We start from the raw sequence: 19,350 nt of genomic DNA, 5'->3' as shown, positions 1-19,350 counted from the left end.
AGGTTTTCAGAATAAAATGATCACAAACGACACTGCAGAGATGGCACAGAGGCAACTGCTAATCACTAAGTACTAAGTATCTGAACTGGAAAACAGAATAATGGGGATAGAGCATGTAGTATTTGAGTTTTACAGACTATTTCAGAAACCAGTGAAGAGGTACATATATGCAAAGTACTAGAAATTTCAACTCAATACCGATACCGAAACATTACTTGATATTTGATACTGTTTTCTATAACTCGTAAATAAACAAAATTATTATTATTATTTTTAATTAAATTGTTCTGCACTATTGACGGTTATAGACATCAGATTATGAGGCTTTTAACAATTTATTACAAATTAATTAAATTATTTTATGACAAATAAACATATACTCCATAAGGTGACAGCAAATAAAATTATATTTTCATTAGCTGTCAAAACATCTTCATCCTAATGGATTGAACATCTAGCTTAATCAATGACAGTCAAGGGATTTAAGATGGAAAATGGAAATATTCTCCTTATTTGTCCAAAAATGACAGTTATATTGCAATATTATTCACATGCAACAGAATTTAGGCAATGACGATGGATCTCTGCCGGTGAACTATAGTTGTGCAAAAATAAATGTCCTATCTGGATACAAAATTTCAGTATCAATACTTTTCTATACTTCAGACAGCCATTCTTTGACCTTTGAGTCTTATAAATGAAAAATCCTCTTTTTTGTTGGTTAGATTACAAGGCTTCCATACGCTGATTAGTAAACTAAAATTAAGAATAAGTATCACAGTGTGAGGAGGGACATTGGTACTTGGAAATTGCAGTCAATATAAGGGAACCTCTGATTGAAATATAAATGAAAGCCTTTTTGAAAGACTTTGAATGTGTCTTCATGTGTCACAGCAGCAGCCATTCTATTCCCTGCTGGCTTTCAGACTCAAAGACAAATAACAACTCTCCCTCACACAATAGTATTAAGTGCTGGGTGGAAAAATGATGCAGTTTGACATGAATGTTGTGGACTTCAAGAAGTAGTCATAAAAACCCCAGTGGTGGAAGCATGTGTGGCGGTTGTTATTCTTCACTTGAGAGAAAGCTGTTGAATCGAATTGTAAATATTTAATATGACAGTTAAAGTTATTTGCTAGGAGAGCCTCGTTAGCTAAACTGAAAATGCAATTCCAAATTTAAGGGTATGTTTGATATTTATTTTCTTTTGAAAATATACCCATAAATTCTTCATACGAAAACAATTATACAACTTTGTATATTTTATCACAACAGAATTACACAAATAAACACACATCCCTGTAATACAAAGATTTGCCCTTAATTGTTTTGCCAATACTCAGCACAGCAAACACGAAAAATATTTCCAAACAAACAGAACATTACAAGATTCTACTACAAGTTTGAAATTGACACCTATTAAATAACAGAGTCCCTTGGTGCCCCGATGAGGAACTGAATAGGTACGATCAAAGAAATATGAGGGGAAATTTAAGCCATAAATCTGTGAGGCTTAACTTTGTCTTGTCCCAAAGATGGCATGCGCCAGTAAATCTTTGCCATTGTATCTGGCAACAGAGTCTTTTATATCACATCAAGGGATTTTTTTTTTCTGGCAGCAAAAACTGCCGGTGATTTATTATGTTATGAAGTAGTTTTAACTTGTCATTTCTATTGCTGGAAGCTTTTCTCTTACGATAACGCCATTGACCGGTGTTATTTCTAAAGACAAGTAGTTTTGTCCTGCTAGAAAGTGAATTCTATGGGCGAGACAAAGCTCACACCTCATGTGAAATTACAGCATAATGTTCCCCTGAGTTAAGTTGTTTCTAGTGTTGCACCGATATGGCATGAAAATGATGGCATCAATATTAGCAAGTACTAAAAATGACGTGCCCATACATTGCCAGGTTTACTTTTTGAAATCTAGTTTCCATCTGCTGGTCGCTCTACCCAAGATGATTATCAGCTATGTGAAAAAATAACTCGTCGCTCTTCCCAAGATGATGATAGACGTTCAATTGTGTATCGTCCAAACATCCTTCTGCTGTGAATTTTAATGAGTTCATCTAATCTAGAAATCCAGTCCTTTCAAAGTAGAAGGTCTGGCAGCAAGTGAATATGTGCAGAGCTGTCAATGGCAGCCAATAGGGTTAAAAATAAAATGTGTTATTCCTCTGGCAAAGAGGCACCCATTCATTTATCACTCGTTGAGGCAGTGAGGGTAGCACTGAATAAACTTTCATCCAAAGCCCTCCCACTTCAAATGAATTTGTCTTCCACCGTCATCTATGGCAGCCACTGAGTAAATAGAAAATGCTTTCAAATGTATAAAATAATGTTTTAAAAACAGATTGAGAAATAAGATAGTTTGGGCTTAATTTCAATGTCAATGCATTGACTTTGATGAGAATGTCTTTCATATCAAAATCACTTATCTTTTTTCCCAAAATACTTCAAAAAATAGGAAACAAAATAACTATAATGGTACATTATCGACATCACCCGATACCTGCTATGTATACTGTATGAATACAGTAGTACCTCTACTTAGGAACATCTCCACATATGAAATATTCAGGTTACAAAAAGCTCAATGGGAAAATTTTGTCTCTACATTTAAAAGAAATTCCAAGAAACAAAATGCGAAACCTAAAAATCTGGATTCAGTATTAGGGGACAAAAAATATGATATCGGTACAACACTAGTTAGTTCTTTTGTTAGACCCCTTGCATTGGGGCAACTATTAATGAATGGATGCAGCATTATACTTATTAAGAGTGAGGGATATTTTTTTTTCATACAAAACACAAATGATCCTGTTTTACTCAGCAGGAACATAGATCTATCAAGGACTGGGCCCTATCTTTTTAATATTTCTGTTAGATAAGAAAGGCAATGCGTGCACATGCACGAAGACACAAATGTAACATGCGTACACCGATGCACGCACACATGATTAAAGCACACACCTTTCACACCCCAGTTTAGGTGAGTATTAGTGAATTTGACATGTTGCAGCAATCAATGATTGCTATCACAGCACTCCATAACCCCCAGTGGTTCCGTCCTTCATTTTGATGTCACAGATAGTCGACAACATCATAACTCATCACATCACCACTGAAACACATGCCAAGTGCAACACTAGATCACTTCCATATTGATATGTTGGTTATAGTATTATACTCAATGTAATGTAAGGACATTATTTCATATAAACACGTTCACGGTTTTACTTTGATATTCACATGATCACCTCCATCGACAGTCACTATAATATTACATTATTTCTCACAACTCCACTGTGTCATAAAAACATTTTTTTAAGATGACGTTTGCATTGCGTCGTTGGTGATATTGAGTGCACCGAGTCCATTTCACCATCAAATCATTTTCATATTGACTCGTCGGGGGCCACTTGTTTCTGCCGCTTCAGCTGAGGCCCCATTGGATTTTCGAGGGACATATTCAATATCGAAGTTGCTCTTATGACGCCCTTTCCCTCTGCTCCAGGCAAACAAAAGCAGGAAGCAGAAAATAACCACACCTAAAAAGGACAAGCAGCCCATGGCTGTGGATATAATGATAGTCTTAATGTCAATGGGGACTGTCATGTTGTACAGCACAGTCCCATTCCCCCAAGTGCTGTTAGAGTTTGTCAAATAATTTGAGCTCCTGTTGCTATTGTGAGAGCTGTCCCTAATGGCCAGACCCTTCACGGCTAAAGAGGCAGACAAGCTAGCATTGCCAGCGGGGTTACTCGCAATACACAAATACACCCCACTGTCATGCAGCTCTGCAGCCTTGATCTCCAGGGTGCCATCTGGTTGGACTTCCACCCTCCCGCTGCTCTTAGATGTGATGTAGCGTCTGTGAGGTGTAACCCAGACCACTGACGGCCTCGGTGCTCCCTCTGCCATGCAGCTTAAACGGGCAGGCTGACCCTCGTCTGCCATCAGCAGTTGTGTTATATTCGGTCCAATTCGAGGCTTGGTGCAGGTCATGTACCGAGAGACCAGTGGTTCCTTGAGCTCGCGCAGAGTTTTTCCCAGTAGGTACTCGGGGGCACTGCACTTTGGCTGGATGTCAAGGATATGAAGGGATGGTGGCTTGTAGCTATTTAGCAACCAGAGCAATCTGCAGTCACAGACCAATGGGTTTCCACCCAGACAAAGCCTCTGGAGGCTGTCTGGTGATGCAAAAACTCCCCTCTCCAGAGAGTCCAGGTGGTTTTGTGACACATCCAGTAGTTGCAAAGATACCAGGCCAATAAATGCAAAGGGTTCAATTGAAACAAGATGAGAACCTTGGAGACGGAGCTCCATCAGATGCGCGAGGTGTCCGAACTCCCCTTTATGGATATGCTGAATTCGGGAGAAAGACAAGTTAAGGTGAGTGAGGTAAGGCAGGTGGCGCAAAGCTGCACCGGGGAAGGCAGAAAGGTTAGTGTTGGTTACAAACAATGTTGTGAGGTTGAGGCCATGGAGTGACAGCGGGGGAAGTGTGTCCAACCAAGGCCAATAATCGATCTCTAAATGGCGAAGATGGAAAAGCCTTTTGAAAGAGAAAGGCTTGAGAAAACTAATGCTCAAATGGCGCATACGTAGTTCCACCAAGTTATGTAGATGTGCCAAAGCGTCAGTGGGAACCACAGTGAGATTAGAGCGTTCCAAGGTGAGACTTTGAAGACCAGTTAATCCCATTAAGGCTCGCTGAGAGATGAAAACAAGTTCATTGTCACCCACCTCCAGGGATGCCAACTTGTGCAGATCTTGGAAGGCATGGTCCAGTAGAACCACAAGTCTGTTGTGGTTGAGATCAAGCCGAGTGAGGTTAGATAGGCCTGACAGCACGCCTGCAGGAATCAACTGAATTACATTGCTACGGAAGTTCAGTGAGCGAAGAGCAAGCTGAGAACGAAACGATCCCGTTTCCACTACACTGATGAGATTGTCACTAAGATCTAGGTCCTCCAGCAGCTGAAATGAAGAGAAGTTGTCCGGTGTGATTATGCGTAGCTTGTTTTTGCTGAGATCCAGAACTCGAGTTTCAATGGGGATGCCTTCGGGAATGGTGCTCAGGCGCTTGCGGTGGCAGCTCACTGACTTGGTTTGGGCAGAACACTCGCATCGGGCAGGGCAGCTTAGGGTTAACCCAGCCAGGAGAAGAAGCACTGCCCCAGCCAGGAGGATGTGGTAGTGCTGAGCTGGGGGTTGCATGACTCTCTTACCCACGTTGCCCACTGTCATCGCACAGCTCGTTAATCGTCCAGAACACCATCACGAACGGGCCCTGCAAGGCAAATAACATGAAAAAACCCAAAGGTTAGAATACTTGATTATCTACTCAGACTTTTCATCTGTATGCCCTCTGCTTGTTTTACACTTTCAAATTTCCTGAAATAACCTTAAAGTCATACTGCTTCAAATTAACTGTCACTCTCCCTGACTCGCTTGAATAAATGTAATAAAAGTCCAAGCAGGGTACACCACGATAAATATCATTAGCAGAAAAATGAGAACATTCACCACAGGGTAGCATAAAAGGTTGCAGTCGTCTGGGGATGCATTACATTTTCGGCAAGCCATTACGTCACGATATTAACTTAGCTTTAACTTTAAATAGCAATAAAATATATTTAAACAAGTATACATAAATAAATAAAGACATTATCCAGATTATTACCTATCGTTCAAGTAATTCTTTTAAGAATAAACATTTCTTGTGGGTGTGATAATATTCATTCGTTCATTTATTTTCTGAACCGCTGTATTCTCACTAGGGTTCCGTTGGCCGCTGGGCTGGAGCCTATCCCAGCTGATTTCGGGCAATACATTTATACGTTCAAATATTCTGAGAATAAAGTTTCATATGTGAAGAAAAAGTCCTAATAATACAATATTAAAGTCATTATATTACTATAACAAAACTTTTGGTATTATGACTTTTTCTCTTAATATCACAAACTTCATCTCATAGGAAGACATATCTTACTTATCATATTATTATAAAATGAAATTATAATATCCTCCTGACTACCTGTAGTTCAAATTTGTCCTCTACAGAGGACATTTGTAAACCTAAATATCTCCCAACCAGTGAATCCAATCGCATGAACCCCTTTTGTCCTCTGTTCAGAGATTTTAAATGATACCAAATTTCTTTTGCAGTATTCCAATTTAATCACAGAGATTGGGGAAATTTAAAATACATGTGATTGGACAACATTTTTTTTCCTGGCAGTCAGGAGGATATTACAATATATGTATATTACTTGTACGTATTTTGTTTCATTTGTCTTGAGAAACAAAAGTTGTATATACACTTTAAGTGTTAATACACTTTAAACATGTGGGAAATGCATGTAATGATGCAATAGAGTACTAGGACATCATAAAAGAGAAATGAGGTCAAGAAAGCAGACTTTCTCGAAAAACATGAGAGATATTCTCTTTCCAAATTGCTAAGACCTCGACCTTGACAGGAATATGCCTCCTAGCAGCCACAGGTTGTTGAATTGACAGATGCCTACGAGGATAGAAAGTGTGACAATAATTGCCTCATTACCAATAGTATTTGCATTCTGCTCATGGCGATTTTTGCCAATTAGGTGTGCAAAATGTAAGCTTTGTCCACGAGTGCCAGAAATTCCAATGCACTGATGGGGAAGAAAATCACAGGGGTGTGAAATCTGATTTCAAACTGGAGTGTCAATGCCTGACTGTGACATGTGGAAGGTTGGCAAGATAAGCAAATGAAAATCCTCCAGACACTAACACAAACCATAAATCAATAGCAAAGTGATTATTGGCATCAAAAACTAGAATATTTCAGCAGATTCCTGTGTAGATTATGTCACTTTCTATTAAATTTGGGGCATTTTGTGGTGACTTCTTTGTTAAATCTTTGGCAGCATTATACATGATCCAAACCATTTTAACATAGAGGGAGCAAATTGAGAAAAGTTGTTTTCTTCTTTCCTTTAGGATAGTTATAGGTCATTTCCTTTTAATTACTTGACTTTAGTGGGGTTACTTCTTAACATATCTGTCAGTCAATGGTGAATTTCATGTATATATTTGGATTATTTTGTGTTGAATTTTATGCTCATTTGTTTTAGAACTGGGGAACCTTTTCAGGTCCCATCCTGTTGATATTTTATAATATTGTTTCCCAATAAAAATGAACAGGGCAATAAATGGTGCTGTTTTTAACAAATTCTGGTAGACCTGTGGGTATTTTTGCAAAAACTGCATAAAACTTTTGTGAATCTTGATTTACAGAATTTTTTTAATGTCTAAATTGTGTGAATTGAATAGCATTTGTTATGTCATCATCCCAACATTTTGAAATTCATTCATTCATTTGTGACGCTGCTTTTAATTGGGAATGCATGGAGCTTTTTTTCCTGCAAAAAAATGACATTTTTGTCACGTCATGAATGTTTGGATGATGACATCAAAGATAACTTGTTATCCCCATGTGGATTGTGCAGGGCACAGTTTTGATCAAGTGCATACTCATTTGATAAAACGCATAGGGAGAATATATGAATTATATTACATGTGGGGTATGGGGAAGCTATGCAATCCATTTGGTGAGAAAGAACCCACCAAGTCACCACTGACTACCAATTAAGTGCCTATACTGTTTTGTGCAGTTCCATATTCTCAAACATTGTGTGTGCCCATATTTTGAAAACCCATCTTCCTTCCTTTTCACTGTCTGACGTGGCTAAAACATCTCCTAACTATGGAGTCTCACCAGGCAGGGTGGGGTATTTATCGATCGCAGCATAAGACACATCAGATGCCAGGAATGCAGCGTGCAACAAAGAGCAGGCTGTTGCCACAGCAACTACAACTACTCTCATCTGTCCTCTGTATACTGTCAATTAAATTAACAAAAGCTCAGTCAAAAGAAGTGAAAAAAGACTGTTGTTTTATTCATATTTCTTTAGCTCTAAAATTGACAGAACATAGAAATGCTCCCTGATTTTAGTCAACTCAAGATAAAGGTGTTTCCATGCTGTCATTCTGACCGCTCTGTTATTTGTCCACCTGTCTTTTGGCCCATCCATTTTGTGCTCCAGTAACTATCTCTGTCAGTCTACCTTATTATCCATCCACAAGCCTGCTCCTGTCTCGGTGTATTTATCAGTCTGCCTTTAACTGTCGTGTCCCTCCCAGGCTTTCTGTTTAATAATTACAAGCTAGTTGTCTGGTGCTGCAGTGAGCAACTGGTCAGGAGATTTGTCTCTGAACCGAGCATCAGGAACAGCTATACTCAGTAAATTTGTGTGAGGGGGAAAAAAAAACAAGATAGAAAATAAACAACATGGGATTGTTTGTAAAAAGGATTAACCATTTCAAATACAAAATGTAAGTTGTTTTCATTCCCATTACACATCACTTGATAAACCCATTGGCTGCTTTTGACGGCACTAGATGTCCAGTCCATTCCACCTATCAAAAGGATGGGACTATTCATGCCCTTAATAACACTGAAAGATGAGCATTCAAGGTGGGAATTTGTAATTATTGGGGGGAAAAAAAGGATCTAGAGTTATTTTTTTTGCTTTCTTTAAATGATACCACTTCTGAACTTCACATTTTATATGCTACAATGGGAGCGGCCCAGTGATGGAGTGGCTAGAACCTCGGTCTCACTGTTCTTGGGTCGAGGGTTCAATACCAGGTTTGGATGTTCCTCCAATATTCCAAAAACATGCACATTAGGCTGATTGGACACTCACAATTGCCCCTAGATGTGAGTGTTAGAGTGAGTGGATGTCACTCTCCTTGTTCCCTGTGATTGGCTGGCCACCAATTCAGGGTGTCCCCTGCCTGATGCCCATAGTTGGCTTGGCACCAGCACCCTTGCGACCCTTGTGAGGATAAGCGGCACGGAAAATGAATGAATGGCTATAATGTAGGAAGAGCTTAGTTGAGACTATTTAATTAATGAAGACATTTGAATGCACTTTTTCCCTTCTCAATACATGTTTGCGGTGTCGGATCAGAACTACAGCAAATCCTCCAAATAAGGTGTCTTAGACTCACATGAAAATATGTATGATTGTGACATACCTAAGTCTTTTCTGTCTTGTGTTTGCATTTGTGCTTTTACTGAACGGATGTCCAACCTGTTTCTGTACCTAACATCACAATGAAAATTGGTGTATTTCGATAACTGCTACATCATATTTCCGTGTTTATTCTGTGTTTGCTTTGCCATGGTAATATTTTGGATTCATATCAACTTTCAAAGGCATTTGACAGAAAACAGAACACATTTGTGTTGATAACTGAGATTAATTGTTTAGTTACATCTTAATCAATGAAATTAAAATTATTTGGTTAATTATCAATTGATTCATATCTTTTGAAAAGCCTATTTCATTTTTCGATTCTCAGCTCCATTCAGGCTCAGAATATACCCTATTTTTCAAAACACTCTGAACCAAGTATGGCATTGGCGAGATGAAAAGCAAATATGATGCTTTAGAATTCTGGGTAAATGGTCATAGTGAGGAGGTCATTGAGAAGGTCAGGCTAAAGGGTTCAGAATTTTGTGGCGGATTTGGTTCTCTTCTGGATTATAGTCAAAACAGAACTCCTTTGAATGTAACCGTTAAACAGGAGCTGTAGTGGAATCTATGAGTCATTGTGAGAGGAAAAGAGAGACATTGGAGCAAACGGACAAGGGCAGACTAAAGCAGAAATGAATAGAAATTAATACATGAAGCAATGAGTAGAGCTTAGGAGATAATTATTTTTCCTTGCATATTTTATTCAAACTTTATAAATAAAAAAATACTTTAAACTGGGTGGACAGCAGAAAGAGTAATTAGCACGCCCGTTTCACAGTTCTGGGATCGAGGGTTCAATCCCCAGTGGATTTCGACCTTCCTGTGTGGAGTTTGCATGTTCTCTGGGTGCTCCAGTTTACTCCCACATCCCAATAACATGAGTGTGAGCTTGAATTGTTGTCCGACTCCTTGTGATTGTGAGTGGGTGGCCACCGTTTCAGGGTGTCCTCTGCCTGATGACTATAGTTAGCTGGGATAGTCTCCAGACTCTGTGACTCTTGTAAATAAATAAATGAATGCATTTTTAGCCTGGTGATACAGTGGTTCACTCGCATGACTTTGGTCCAGAGTGTCCAGGAGTGTCTCTATAGGCTCCAGCACCCCCCGTGATCGTTGTGAGGATAAGCAGTACAGAAAATGACTGAATTAACAATTCCAGCTGGGCTTTTAAATCAAAATATGTTGAAAAAAATCCATAGAATCCTAGTGAGCTACTTGCTCCACAACAACTGATCCTTTAAAGTAAAAATACAAAAATACATGTAAATATGTTTACTATTGAGACTTTTTACTGGACTTCTAAATCAACAAGTAGATAGGGAAATGAAAAAAGGGAATAGGAGCCATCTCAGACAATATAGAAAAATCTCAGTGAGAGTGTTGATTCCAATCTCTAGTATGATCTGTTGTCATGAGCACTGTTGAATCTCTGTTCATTATCAACACTTCAAAATATATGGCTTTTTACATTAGTAGCATGAATTTATCTTGGCTGGAAGATCTTTACTGTAATAAGGCAATACATTTTTAATAACTACGCTGAGATACAATATTGATCTTACAAGGCACAAAACGTGTCCATGAATTAATGATTTTACTGTGGGTGACCTGCAAGTCTTATTGTCAAGAGATATATCAACATTAAAATAATGATAATCTTTTTCCACCTTAAAATATGTCTAATGATCGGAATGCCATGAATTTTATTGTACACCTTGCCATGAAATTCTTATATAATAGCTTTTATTTTCATAAACCAGTGCATAGTTGAGTCCAACTGAAAGCAAAAAATAAATCTAAATTTTCATTTCTTCACAGAAAGTCCTGAATAAATGGAAATTGTTTTACGCCTGGTTTCAATAACTGTTGCATAAAGTTTACTAACTAGCTCTTTTTCCAGCCCAGTGACTTTGGACTACAGTATAAAGTATAAGGTTCCCAATTTTTCTGTGTAATAGCACTGAAAATTTAACTTATTTTACTTATAAAAAAACTTTCTCATATGAACTGAAACAAGTTTTGCAACAAGATAATGATATGCAGTTAATGAATTGAATGTTTATGAGTGCAATGGACAGAATATGATGTGAGGTGAAAAATGAAATAAACTGTGAGCCATAAGTTAAGTAGTAGATTCATCCAATTCAATGACAAGTGTCATTGAATTGGATGAATCATGTCCTTTTGGGAAAAAAGGAACATTCTTGACATTACACGAATGAAAAAACTTTTTTTTTTTTAAATGACACATATCAAAACATATCAATAATGCTTACTGGCTAAAAAGATGCTACAGCATTACTAATGCACAACGCATCGTCCATCAATACTTGATAGTTATATGCAAACCCAAGCAATGAATTGCCACTGTTCGAAAGGTATCTACTTAGATTTTTCATTGTTGCAGAAGAAAACCAATGACTTTTCTCATTTTAAGGAGGGAGAAGAGATTATAGTACCCATGAAAAGGGTTTACGAGCTTGGGTGAGTCTTATGTCCGACAAATGTCCCGTACAAAGAAAAGTATGAATCTAGATTCGATCTTACTATAAAGGACATGTATTATCATGAAACTCAAAGATTGTGTCCGATCATTAGAAGTAAAGAATACTGCTGGGTGCTTTTTAACAACTTGCAGCAAAAGGAATTCCTCCATCTCTCCTGGTTTTTAACCAATGAGCATACGAGTATGATAAAGACCATCTGAAATCCTGGTCTTCTCATTGGTCAAGTTACTGTTGTTTTTCTTGAAGATGACTGAACACATCATGTCACCATGGATGATAAAAATAAATAAAGGAGCATTGTAGATTTCTTTTTCAATTGGAGTTTATTTCAAAGTTTATGTTTGCACTTATTCTTACTGAAAAAAATGTTCTGCTTTGTAGATTAACCCTTACAAGTTCTATGATCAAGCCTGCATGATCAATCATGTGGTGTCTTTAAAGCACCAAAGAAAATAATCTACTTCACACAGACCTCTCTCAACATGAAATGAAAGCCAGGTCTTTGAACTCTGTCCCAGTTTTTAATTGGAAGATAGAACAAAGAAAACTGGCAATATGATCATTTTAAGTTGATGGTAGATTATTACTTTATCCGTGCATCTGCGAACAATAGATACTAAAGGGCACTTGCTCTCGGGACTCACCGCTTTACTTAATAAATGTATTTTTGTGTATGTATATCCATTGCCGTTCTGTATTGGATTGGATAACTTTATTCATCACGTATTCGGGAAATTTCATTGTGACAGTAGCAAGAAGGGCGGGAATGCAGATACAGAAAAAAACATAGCTAATGTAAATGTTTAAAATGCAATAAAACCAATTCATATTGATCACTCTGTGCTGAGGAAATTATCCCAAGAAAGCCAATGCGTAATAAAAAGTGAAATTAAGCAGGACAGATATTTATTTTATTGTAGATTTTTTTGTATTTGTCTAATCAAAATAGATTGCTGCTCAGTATTGTTTTTCCACATTTCAAATAGGCATTTTCACTCAAATAGGCATTTTCACTCAAATAGGCACATAATTAATTGAGGTTTGGGCCAATTTTTTTACAAATAAAATATAGGAGAACAAATCGGTGCTGATTATCGGACCAGCTGGCTCTACCATTGGGGTACCCGCTTTTTTCAGGGATTTGGCAACCCTAGTGAGACTGTAGCATCTATATAGATAGTTAGAGATGCACAAGCGCCCTTAATGTAGCATAAATTTAAAGTATTTCCAGGGAAATGGACAACAAACAGCTTCAAATCAATTGTTTTTCTGTTTCCCAAGCTAAAGCCTCTTGTCAATTTATCAACATCATACTAATTTATCAACAACAACAGATTAAAAACAGTCAAATAAGAGTTTATACAGATTATGATAAAAATCCCTGGCCGAAAATGAAGATATAATTCCGAGGTTTGGCCGTCAGGTGTTTTATTTTCAATTATTTAATGAAAACTATTGATTAACTGTGAGTGCTGAGCATCGATTATGTTTACATATTAAATTCAACCCAGATACACTGATTTACTAGAGTTCCATTATTGCCGTAACTCTGCATAATAACAACCTCAGCTATGAATTCTCCTTTACTTACAGCTTTGATAACATAGTGGTTCAAATTAATTTACACGCTTCCAGTTATTTCTTTACATAATCTCCTTGAAGTGGCAGCATTATTATTTGGTATTACATACATCAAAGTCAACTGATTCTGAACAACATCTTGAAGAAAATGTAATTTCCTTCTTCCCATTGTTTGCTAATGCAAAAATCCCAAATGCTTTTACTGTTTGACTTTCTTTCATTTGTTCATCTTGTGTTTAAATTGTTTGTTATCTCATTTTGAAATGTATAAGTAGCAGGAATAATAGAATTATTGCACATAAGCAAGTTAAAATGCAAGCGATAATAAGAGAAATGTGAGTAAGCTAATGTAGTGCTATGTAAAAAATAATTGACCCGCTGTTTCTTAAAATTTCTTTACCTTGATCTGATTCTGATGCATGCACTAATCAGCCCATGAGTGAAACGTATTATTACGGAAAATAGTGTAGCTATGATACTAGAAGTTTTAATTCCATTTTAACACTTCAAAAAATACTCAATGTTACTTTCCCCATACAGATTAAAATCCTGTCATAAATATGTTGATTCTGAAAGTTGGAATGCTGTGTCCTGCCTGTACATGCTTCGTCATGACCTAAACAATCAGTGAAAAAATATAAGTGAAATGTGAATGAATATGAAAATATGGTACTTGAACAGAGATCACAGCCCGAACTTGCCTCAAAGAGTTTGTTTTTAATACAAACTCGAAAAGATCTTAACCTCATCGCACGCTTGAACTGCACAAAGAGAGAGTAACAGACATACTATTTAATGCAATGCCTTATGAAAGGCTATAAGAACAAGCATGCTGTATGGCTGTCTTTTTTTCTAATTGTGCAATGCCTCCATCTTTGCAATATCACGAGATATGTAAATCTGGGTGTATCACGTCATTGTAAAATCAGACTAATGAGTATCGTAACTTTTCACAACCCTTGTATTTATCTAGTATTTTGCACATTCAAATTTTTAATGGTAAGTTGCCTGTATATTAACCACAAGTACTAAAACCAAAACTGAAATTGTGGGTTTCGTGACATTCCAGATGACCAGCAAGCGAAGCGTAAAATGTCAGGAGCATTTTCAGGTTGAATCTTCTCGTCTAATTAGTGAATGTGCATTCAAACTCTACCAATTAAATACTCATTTCTGCACCACTGGCCTTGCTTGCTGGGGATGGGAGGGTGTCCTTGTTTAGCCATCAACTTGGAGTCTTTCCGCCATGTGGCTTGTTCTATGTCTCATGTGCCTCAGGCTCTTGCGGAATAGGGCATTATCCTGCAGTCTCTAAATTTAGACAGAAATACATAATCATTGTATGCACATATTAATGGCAAAGCAATGCGATATCATTCTGTAACACAGCATTCATGCTGTGAGGATGAAAAATATGAACTTTACTTTTCTGATCCAAAATTAGTCTAATAGTTAAACCCAAATTTCATGAAAAATACACAAAGACATTACAATTCTACATCTTCAGTGACTTGAATTTTAACATGGGGAAAGTGATGATCACATGTATAATATAGTTGCTTCCATTTGAAACTTTACACAGTAGGAGGGATACAAAAGAAAAACAGCCATACCCTCTCTAAATTCGTTTCATTTCTATTCTTGCTGCAGTCCTTAAATGCCCTGTCATGTTCAATCAAGACACATCCTGCATCTCAGAAGCAATAAACTGATGTTTGACATGTGTTTGAAAGAGAATAAAAGTACTCTTATCTATGGCACTGAACTATTATGCTTCACTAAGTGTTTATGTGATGTTTAACTTGATTTAAAACTGCATTGTTGCAGAAAGTTCAATCTGTCAAAGCTTATTTGTGATGTTGTATAGCAATAGTGATGCACGGATACCGCATACAACGCTAAAATGACATTAACAGTATCGAGGAGTACTACGAAATGCTGTGCCTTATCTATCTATACACTGCACAAATTCCATGTTTGAATCTTTTCTGTGACTTTATCACTTGTCTTAGCAGCATCCAAGGTCATTGAGACCACATGCATATTGTGAGTGATTAGTAAAAAAGATGTTTGACCTTCATCTTCATTTATTTCTTGCAAATAGAGAGGAGAATTCATATTGCACATGGTGATGCAATCCGTTGTTTCCATGTACAACCAAAAATATATTGCAGATCTTTCCAACTATTTTTCTCATTGATCCGTGGTGTGTTACTTGAAGGACATTCATCATATTAAGTTCCTTTCTAGTTTTCTTTTCGGAAGTTACATCTCATCGATTTTTCATGGCACGTGTCCACAACATACTTATTTATAAACTTATTCACAATACGAAATTAGATTGTAATCGGTTTTCTGACATTTTTTTTAAATAATTTGTGTTTGGGATGCATGTATAGTTTAGTTCCAGGTCTAAATTGTTTATTGCTACGTTCGCTGAGTGACGGGATTAGTATCTAAGAGTGTGTGAAATTCTAACAAGCGTATTAAAATTATACAAGAGCAAGCATAAAACATTTGATGGAATTTACTCTTAATATAACTTTTGTGATTAGATTCCATTTAACAGCTTTGTCAACTTAAACATGAAACTACGTTATGTTTGAGCACTAGAACTGTCAATTTTTTTTTCATTAGGCACAAAACCTCAAGAGAATCATTTGTATGGACCAAGTAGGGGTCCTGTTGTAATTATGTGGTGCATATATTGATCAAGAGTATTGATTGAAGTCCGTGCTTGATTTTAACATTCACCAAGCACTTAAAATAGGAAAGTAGGGGACAAAATAAATTATGGAGTTTTTACAATGAAAGAGGATTCATTCATGTAGGCACCAGTCAGAGGAAACTCTGAATTGGTGGCCACGCAATTGCAGGGCACAAGGAGCTAGAAAACCATTCATGCCACACTCATACCAAGAGGAAATTTCAATCAGCCTACCATGCTTGTTTTTTGATGGAGATTTGGGAGCAAACAGGAGTACCTGAAGAAAACCCATGCAACTATCCGCCCGGCCAAACGTCTTTTGGCGAATCGTCCGAGTACCAAAGAAAACATGCAAACGCCATGAACTCTCGACCCCAGAAGTGCAGTTAAGCACTCCTCCACAGAGCCATGTACAAAAGTGGATTATTTAACAATTTTTCATAAAAGACTTTAAGTTGGCATCATTTTGTGAAGATTAGAGACTCAGAAATTGATTATCTTATCTTCCCTTACACTGAATAACACAGGAAGGATTAAAATGTTTCACCTGTCACCAAATCATTTGACAGATTAGCAATCTTGCTTTGACTCTAGAGAATTTGCTCCCATTTGAAATAAATTAATATCATTGCGGGATTCAAGGTGACATTGAAGTAAGAATGATTGAAATGCTTTTATTGGACTTTGTGGGAAAACTCTGATTCTGGGTGTACTTTGGATTGGCATGAAGACAAAATTAAACAAAACTTCTAGATCCTGTTTTCTTTTTTTTGCCGACCCAACACATAATTGTAATCAACTGATTAAACTTATTAAACACCAGATCGGTGAAAATGTAGTGTTTTGTTTGGCTGTAATGAAATCCCACAGCCCTCTATTTAATACAGTAGTGCCTCTACTTAGGAATGTCTCGACAAATTCAATTTTCAGTTTGTGAAAAGCCACAATGGGAACATTTTCTATCTGTATACGAAATAAATTACAAAACGTGAAAACTAAAAATTTCCAACAACCTCTGATAGCACCCTGTATTTTATTTTAACTGCTCTGCAATGTTTTCTTCCCTGGACACCAAAATCAAAATGTCAAGATTCACAACAGGAAAAAAAAAAAAAAATCCCCTTTATTCTCTGAAATCCCACCTCATCCATCATCACCACATCCATCCAAATTTTGTTTCTTGTGTTTCTCTTTCTCTTGCCTGGTAGTGCCATCCTCCAAACAATCCAAGTCTCATCTTTTTGCCTATGTTTCAGAAACATTCTGTCCAACCTGGTCACTTCTACAGGAGCTCTAAACAGCTTAGTTTCGACGACCTTCTGCTCAGCTTTCTGTCTTCTTTGCAACAGCGGTGTCTGTCTAATCCATCGATCACGACTGGCTTCATCTATATCTTGTAAACTTGCTTTTCTCGCTTATTTCTAGTGATTCCATCCAACTACGCAGTGCACTGGTGGTATCTGTTCATATTGTTCTCAACATTTTACCATCTTTTCCAAATTCCAAATTATTTTAGGGCATTTATTGAAAGTGAGAAAGCCATCCAATTTGAATCAAATGTGATTCAGTGACTTTGGAAAAAAAGTAGTTCAACGATTATTTTCTTGGAACACTGGTGCCTTTAGTATGCTCTCATCTACATCTCATAAACAACAACCAATACTACTTCATGCCTACCTCCATGTTGTTATTCTTGCACCACATTTGTGAGCAATTGGGGCACAGAAGCAGTGAATGCATGTTTTCATTTGTTTCCCCCTCACCCTCATTTATGAACGATTTTGAACAGAATCCTTAGGGAATCCATGTATCTCAGCACCATGGTGAAAATGTAATAGGTGTTAACATTACATGATTATGATTTATGAGTAATAAGTGGCTCTGCAAATTAGCCTCCAAATATAACAAAGCTTTTCCCTAACCATGTGGGGATGATGAGTGCACTTTATCACATCTTGGTGAGCATAGAGCATCGTATTAGTTTCCTCTTTTGCGAGAATCTATTAAATCAGATAAATGGCAGGAAACAACACAACCACTTATGGTTAGTGGTGTTAGTCTTTCTTGATCTTCATCAATGGTTCAAACAATATCCTTTCCGGCATCAATCTGTGAAAGTCATTATGAAATGTTTTAAAATATGACATAATTTGTGGATCTGTTTTTCTGAAATTGCTCTTATTTTCTGCATTTATCTTTAAATAATCTCTCCCACACATTGGACAGAACACTCTGAGTGAATGCTGTTATACTTGGAAACACTGACCGTTGTTGGATAATAGAACACTCACACTAGCCGGTAGAGATTCTGAAAACATCCACGGTGGCAAATCCTCATGACGCTCCACACCACAGAGCAAAATTGGGTGCATGAAAACATTACTTTGTAGCAAGAAACCATGAAGCCCGTTACCAGATTAAAATCCAAAAACAAAACACTTTGTCATTATGGCCGCAGGGAGAGAGTGAGAGAAAAATGCAACGACTTATAGTCAGAAAGATACGGTACTGAAAATTAATTAGTCAATGGGCTTTTGCTTGCATAACGTTTATCCACCTTCGAGTTATTCAAAGCGCTTTAACATTCACTTAGTGATGACTCAGCACGGCTTCATTTTCTTGCTGAAATATTCCAACATGGTCATGAATACCAGGGGTCAAACTCAGCTTCAAAAAGTAGCTAGTTGTGGAATGTAGTGCAATCCAGTCAAACTGGATTCAAAGACAATTGCCATCGGCGGTAACCATTGAGTTAAAGTACTCTATAACGAGAATGCACCATTAGCCTACCTGTGCCTTTGTTCACTGCAGTTGGCAGTCAGTTTTTTAGATTCGGGGCTCTATGTGCACCACCCCTGCATCCACTCCTGGTCGTCATGGTAACAATATCGACACTTCCCATTGGCCCAACAGTATGTAGGGCGGGTTGAATGCACGCTCACTTGCATGAGACAGGACCAGTTCTCTCAAAAGGGCTAATTTAAGCAAGCATACCTGTGTTTTGTTCTCAGGCTTACCCTCACAACTTGATAAAAATTGTAGAAAGTCATTCACTTCAAAGAAAACCTTGTAGTATGTATTACTCATAGGTTTAGAAATGAAGTTTTGACAATAAATCACAATGTTTCTTTGTTTGTTGTTGCTGTGAGGGAAAAGAAGACTTCTGTACAGTTTCCATAGTAACCAAAGCCACAGTGCTCACCATCCTAAACAGAAATAGTCTCTGGTTGATCGAATAAACAGTGTTACTTCTTTACTTCATTGAGATAGATGGAATACATTATTTACAATATAAGGCTAATAGTGCGGTATTTTACATCTTTAGTACCTGAATAATGGATGTAAGATTTTAAATAATGCAAAATGCCAAGTTCACTATTGCATTGTGAATGAACTAGTATCGGTACCGATACAACACTAAAATGATCGCGTTAGTAGCTAGCTGCAAGTACTAAGAAAT

At 37.3% G+C, this 19,350-nt stretch overlaps 1 protein-coding gene across 6 annotated transcripts in view; it reads right to left on the bottom strand.

Annotated features, from left to right (window-relative positions):
- Nucleotides 1–454: 454 nt before the first annotated feature.
- Nucleotides 455–19,350, bottom strand: part of lingo2b (leucine rich repeat and Ig domain containing 2b) — a 29,825-nt gene continuing 10,929 nt past the window's right edge. For 2 of the 6 annotated variants that reach the window (XM_077731497.1, XM_077731500.1), the window contains 2 exons: nucleotides 14,340–14,494; nucleotides 455–5,296 (listed from right to left, as the gene is read on the bottom strand). In XM_077731497.1, the coding sequence (XP_077587623.1) occupies nucleotides 3,388–5,253 (1,866 nt within the window). In that variant the 5' untranslated portion in view covers nucleotides 5,254–5,296; nucleotides 14,340–14,494 and the 3' untranslated portion in view covers nucleotides 455–3,387. The remainder of the gene's footprint in view (nucleotides 5,297–14,339; nucleotides 14,495–19,350) is intronic. The other 4 variants (XM_077731496.1, XM_077731498.1, XM_077731499.1 and 1 more) reach the window with 2 other exon arrangements.

This window comes from Stigmatopora nigra, chromosome 13 (genome assembly GCF_051989575.1).
Source record: "Stigmatopora nigra isolate UIUO_SnigA chromosome 13, RoL_Snig_1.1, whole genome shotgun sequence".
Lineage (NCBI taxonomy): Eukaryota > Metazoa > Chordata > Actinopteri > Syngnathiformes > Syngnathidae > Stigmatopora > Stigmatopora nigra.
The sequence above is the reverse complement of the archived record's forward strand: the minus strand, read 5'-3'. Positions and strand labels throughout refer to the sequence as shown.